The sequence below is a fragment of the Fragaria vesca genome, linkage group LG5 (assembly GCF_000184155.1).
Source record: "Fragaria vesca subsp. vesca linkage group LG5, FraVesHawaii_1.0, whole genome shotgun sequence".
Taxonomy (NCBI): Eukaryota; Viridiplantae; Streptophyta; class Magnoliopsida; order Rosales; family Rosaceae; genus Fragaria; species Fragaria vesca.
The window spans coordinates 12,393,176-12,399,389 of NC_020495.1; the positions used below are offsets into that span (position 1 = coordinate 12,393,176).

At 38.0% G+C, this 6,214-nt stretch overlaps 1 protein-coding gene across 1 annotated transcript; it reads left to right on the top strand.

The window, feature by feature from the left end:
* Positions 1 to 428: 428 nt before the first annotated feature.
* LOC101310998 (GEM-like protein 1-like) lies at positions 429 to 4,366 on the top strand. Its single transcript, XM_004299652.1, has 4 exons — positions 429 to 829; positions 963 to 1,064; positions 1,815 to 2,086; positions 3,925 to 4,366. The coding sequence occupies exons 1-4, from the start codon at positions 505 to 507 to the stop codon at positions 4,114 to 4,116; spliced, it is 891 nt and encodes a 296-aa protein (XP_004299700.1). The 5' UTR covers positions 429 to 504; the 3' UTR covers positions 4,117 to 4,366.
* The last annotated feature ends 1,848 nt before the right edge of the window (positions 4,367 to 6,214 follow it).

The window sequence follows — 6,214 nt, forward strand, 5'->3', positions numbered from 1 at the left end:
CTGATATATGTGAGGATTACCTTATGAAACCAACATTTTTAAAACCATCATATGTGGTCGAGTCGGTAAGAGTCTTGATATGAAACCTCCATACCTAGATTCGTATCTGGCTGACGCTAATTGGAGTTAAATCTCAATTTATTCTTGGTGGCTAAATGGAGGAAGCGTTCTGACATGACCCGGAAAACATTTGAGGATACTGTAGTTGATACTCGGAAAAAAAAAAAAAAAAAAAAAAAAACAATTTTTGAGATGGGGATGGTGTTTGGGCCTGTAGTTCAGTTAGTTGGACCAAAAGAGGAAAAAAGGGTATATTTTGGGCCAACACCAAGGTAGCCCAGTGAAAGTTTGGGCTGAAAATCCAATAGAACAGTATTGCCCAATAAAGCTCCCATTTCTTCCCCTAAAACCTGGTTCGTCGGCCATTTGTCCACACCGATTTTCTTCTCGGAATCTCCGTCGTCGTTTTGAAATCCCAACGAAAAAGACAAAAAGCCGGCGAATATGAGTGAGCATCATCAGCCAGCCGGCGACACAAAGCCTCCTACTCACTCCCAAGACTACGCGCCTTACCCTAAGCTCGATCCAAACGACGTCGCTCCGCCTCCCCACTCCGAAACCTGGACCTCCGTCTCCATCGCCTCAGAACAGCCGCCGAAGTCGGAGTCTCCGCCGTCGGCCCCGGCACCGCCGCCCGTCGCGACTCCTGAAGTACACCCCGAGGCTCGCGCACCGCCGATCGCCGCAGAAGACGCCGCCACTACCATGCCTATGGAGTCCAATCCTTACGTCAGCAATCCGGCGCAGCCTCCCGCTTCGTCCGTCAAGAGTGAGTCACCAAAACTCCGTTTCAACTGAACTGTTAGGGTTTTGTTATGTGTTAGGGTTTTGATTTTGGTGATGAATTTGGGAGTTTTGGAAATGAAAATTGATGATAGTGATTTTGTACTGTGTGAGATTAGATACGGTGGATTCAGTGAAAGGTGTTCTTGGAAAATGGGGAAAGAAGGCTGTGGAGACTACCAAGAAGGGTCAGGATCTTGCGGGCAACATGTGGCAACACTGTAAGCATTTGATTCCGGTAGAACATGTACTGATTTTCAGTGTTTCTGATGTTGAGTATGCGATTGTTATCGTGTATGGAATAAAGTGGATTGACATTAACATATGCTCTGATATTGTTTGCGGCAAGAGTAGGTTTTTGATGTAATACTAAACTTAGGATCTCCATTGTATTTGTATCCAAAACCTTCATAGTATATTTTTTTGTTCTTTCGGTCCGAGTGATTTGTGCATTGAAGGTATATATTTGGTTTATGGTGCATTTTGCAGTGATGTTATATATATATTCTCAAATATTTCTCCTCCAAATATCTTTAGTTGGATAAGAAAATTCTATACTTTTAGTATGAACCTATAGACTCAGGGTGGAGTAAAACCTAGATGTTTGTCTTTCTTGGTGCTTTTTCTTTTTTAAGTATTTTACTATATAACTTTATATGTGATCCCCTCAGATAGTCTCTTCTGAGTTCTGACTTTGAACTTTGATCCAAGTGTTCCATCTGTAAAGAATTTTGTTTTGGTAATTGGAGTAGAACCCTTAATATAATAAACATGTGTGCATTTAATCAGATGTGAGCTGAGGCTTTTACCTCTGGATTTACTTTTCTCATAAGTTTTGTGGCATTTTGATTAAATATGTAATTCGTGAGCATGGTAATTTCTGGGATTTAAACAATTGCTGGATTTCATATTTTGTTTGTCTGAGCTATTTTTGTTTTGGAGAATAATGCATGTAAGTTTCCCTGAACCAGTGAAAACAGGACCCAGTTTTGCTGACGCTGCTGTGGGAAGAATTGCTCAGAGTGCAAAAGTGATTGCTGAAGGTGGTTATGAGAAGATCTTTCAGAAAAATTTTGAGACAGTCCCGGACGAGCAACTTCTGAAGACCTTTGCTTGCTACCTGTCCACATCTGCTGGCCCCGTGATGGGAGTTATATATTTGTCAACAGCAAAGCTTGCATTTTGCAGTGATGATCCCCTTTCATACAAAAATGGTGATCAGACAGCGTGGAGCTATTATAAGGTATTGTGGATAATGTTTCTTGGCCATTGGTATTTACTATTTAATTGGCTTCCACTATTATTTAATTAGAGTTATGACCTAGGGACCATTAATGGTAGTGAGTTGTGACATAAGGTATAAGCTTTAGGGCTACTGTCTGGTTGATATAAGAGCAGAAACTCTCAATAGAAACAACTTCCAGCTATAGACAAACAAGGAGCGTAGGATTGAAGTTGGAACAATCTTACTTCAGCTATACAGGCAAAGAGTTGAACTACAGTAAAACACCACAAAGGCTCTTAACGAGATACAATACACACACACACACACAAAAACTAGAGCTAAGCAGCCATAGCATTTAAATTTCCCAACCTATACCCTGTAGAATAGCCGTTAACATTTAATCGTATCGAATACTCAAAACTTCATATGAGTTCATATACAAAGTTTCTTGAAAGTTAAGGAAAACCAATAGACTAAAATAAAAGATAGATAATATGCTAGAACCCTAGAGTAATTAGCTACCTCTCAAGTTGGCTAATGGGCCAATTAGTGTTCAAAGCCTTTTAGGTTCTCCTGCATTAGATTTCCCACATTTGGAGTGAAACTTGAATTTGTTTATAACTTTTCACACAGGATTTGATATTACATTCTAGAATAAGTTATGCCAACCCCTTTGGGATGGTGAAATTAGAAGAGTGCTCGTAGTTGCATAGATTAATCTAACCTCTTATCTCAGGTTGTTTAGAATTATGGACATTTAGTTCATGATTTGGAGATAGCTTTTAGTACAGAACAAAAGTTTCTCATCTGATGAGCTTTTAGAATGGCTATAATAATATCGACACATGAAATTTTTTGTACCTCTATCTATATCTGAAATCAATTAAAAGATACAGGTTATATGCTTTCTGAAAATTTAAGGAGGAGGTTTCTATTAGTTAGACACTGCAACTTACTCTATAATATATAAGTTCCTGTTATGGTCCTACATTAGTTTGCCTCTAATCTGTATTCCTTTGATGGGTTTAATCGAGTTTAAGCTGTGAAAACATAGAAAATGAACCTTGTTCTTAGTTTATGGATTCTATGGTCATTGATGCAATCATTGACTTCACCAGTTTTTGCTGGTAAATGACTGGAATGTCTATTGTGAAACTGGATGCCTCTTCTGTGTATGTTATGATAGGCTTCAGGAAGTCCCTAACTACAGCTTGTCTGTGTCCAAGAAGTGTCAAAACATCTTGAAGCAGTTGTTTAGTGTCCCTAGATGTTGCACAAGAAGGTTGTACTTTATATCCTTAGGCTAAAAAGAGGGGAATGTATGAAAAGTCATTTGTAATCTTGCTAGGTGGATAATGATAATGATCTAGCTTTGGAAGTCGTCTCCTTCAGCAATATTAAGCAATATGAATACAACAGAAAGGGGCCAGTGATCATAATATCAGCTGATATTGCATATTAAATTGAGTGATATCAGTAGGTGTAAAGTCGTACAAGAGTCTGATGGAAATGTGCTGTTTTGTTGGAGTGAGTTGTGACTGAGTCTTCCAATGTTTCACCATCATTAACCATGTTATCTGTATTAGCATACAGCTTTGAGATTGCCAGATCTTTCTTGTCACATATCTCTTCCAATTGTTTTTCTTGTCAGTTCAACCATGTACCTTTGTATATACTCATACTGTCTGTATCATACTTTTATTATATAAAGCCAGACATGGGATTTGTTGGAAATATTATTACAAGAAACAGTAGAAACAAAAAGCGATACATTTGCACCATACCTCTTTTAGCATTTTACTACACTATATGTTTGTATATGAGGATAGTCTTACAAAATATCCTCTCATATGCAGGTGGTTATTCCATTACATCAGCTTAAGGCAGTGAACCCATCAACGAGCAAAGTCAAAGCAGCTGAGAAATACATCCAGGTCATCTCTGTGGACAACCACGAGTTCTGGTTTATGAGCTTTGTGAACTATGATAGTGCTGTGAAACACCTTCAAGAAGCATTGCAGCCCCACCCTCAGCCCCACAGCTTGTAATGAGTGCAGGGCTTAAATCTTTTCTGTGTCACAGGAAAGACTAGAAGAATATATGAGCTCTAATGTGTATGTCCTATGTTTTGAGTAGTAAAATTGCAGTGTAATGTGCTTGTTCTTAGAACCCCATGTTTTCTCATACATTTGGGATGAGAAACGTTTACTCAAATTCATATATTTTGTTGTAAATGACATTTGTGATTATGTACATCATATTTCAGACAGCGACTTGTTATGAATGCAACTGCAGATGTTCCTGGATTGTAGGGAGTTTTCTATTGAAATAGCGAGGAAAGGAATTGCCCTGTGCATAAAGAGTGTGTGACGAGTGCACACAAAGACTAAACAGACCAGAAGAAGAAAGTTGCAGACCTTGTTATAGAGGCTAGACCTCACGCATTAAGTTAAACTGCAGAGGGGATATCAATCCTGATGCTGAAACAAGTCCCATCTGGTTGTCCTAGAGGCGATGCCTCTTCAATTTGGAAGGAGGAAAGCTGTGTAAAAGGGATGCCTCTAGTACCACCCATATTCTTTTGTCTGCAGCATTCATTGTTCGTGTGTTTATCCGAAAATGAAGCCTTTCTAATGAGGACCTTTAAGTTGAGGACTTTTCAACTTATCTCACTTTTGATTCGTCCATTAATTTGATATAGTTTGTTATCTTAATGATCATCAATTTGGTTGGAAATTTGCTATAAATACTCTGCTTATATAGACCTAAAAACTGAACGGATGAGATGTTAAAATATGATTGAAAAATAAATTTTTTAAATCATAAACTGAAAAGTCATCAAGAAGCTCTCATCCAAAAGTAAACTCAACAAAACCTAGTACGGCGACCTTAAAGATTTGGTCAATACAGATTACGTATTAAACATAGCAACTCGATCTCAAAGTTCCCAATAGGCCACATGTTCAGCTTTCAAGTTCAAAGTTCAAACTAGACTTGACCATTACGTTGCCCAAGACCCAAGTCATCTATAATTTACTTCCATTATTTGAGCACTGTACGTACCAGGTAACATGATTGTTTACTTCCATATTCTCATTGGACGTTGAAGAGAAAAAAAAAATTTTATTCTGAGACCTTGGGGTGTGGTAATAAGCTACAAGAGAAACCGTGCGTGCAGCTTAGCACGACAGTCGACTCACTCTCCTCTTGGGGTTTGGTTTTTTTTTTTTTTTGCAGTGTGGTTTCTGGCTTTCTGCATTCTTTGCATGTTTGCATATGAGCCTCGTTCACCTGGTCAGTAGGTGACCAGGGATTATCTGGTCAACTGCCGTCAGATCTGTTCGATTTTGATCTAAGGGTTGAGACATATCAGAAGCTTTATTATTTCTGCCATTGGATCAAAATCGAGCAGATCTGACGGCAGTTGATCAGATAATCCCTAGTCACCTACTGACCAGGTGAACGGGGCTGGTTTGCATATGTTTCTGTTGTTTGAGACCTGGATCTTTATGTAGCTTCTTGTTGTTTTTATTATTTGGTTAAAATTTAGAAAATTGAAATTTGCACTCTTCATTTTAACGATCTGCCTAATCTTTCATCTTTTAGTTACTTAAATTTTTATCTTTAGTGTTTTTGTATTTTCATAAAGACTTTTAGTAAAACATGAAATAGTAAGTGTAGATTGTAAAATGGGGAATGCAAATTTTACTCTCAAAATTTGATCGACATTAGTTCATCCAGATACTTTTATGAAATGTCGGTGTAATTACTGGGACATACAACGAGAATGACGAAAGATAAACACCAAAGAAGTACCATTAGTGCTTTTACGGATTGCTGTTCAATTTCATTCACACTGTGAAGGACAACCAAGAGCTTCAAATAGGAGAAGAAATTTCCGAAAAACTTTTGACCTTAATCGAAGGATCACAATTTGCTATAGTTGTTTCTGTCCCAAAACTATGCTTAATCCATAGTTCCATAGTTCCATACCAATATTTTCTTTTATTTTTATTTTTTTTACGGCGAAGACCGAGGCATGCAAGGTGAAGCAGTGGAAATTAAGCTGATTTAACTAACGTTGTCGGTGTCTAAGAGCTGGGATCTGAAAGACCATTTGTACGTAAGTATGAAATTAACTTAAAC

Coding starts and splice junctions, on each gene's coding strand:
- LOC101310998 (XM_004299652.1), top strand. CDS start 505: ATGAGTGAGCATCATCAGCCAGCCGGCGACACAAAGCCTCCTACTCAC. Junction 830..962: donor TCCCGCTTCGTCCGTCAAGA/GTGAGTCACCAA, acceptor GTGTGAGATTAG/ATACGGTGGATTCAGTGAAA. Junction 1,065..1,814: donor GGGCAACATGTGGCAACACT/GTAAGCATTTGA, acceptor TCCCTGAACCAG/TGAAAACAGGACCCAGTTTT.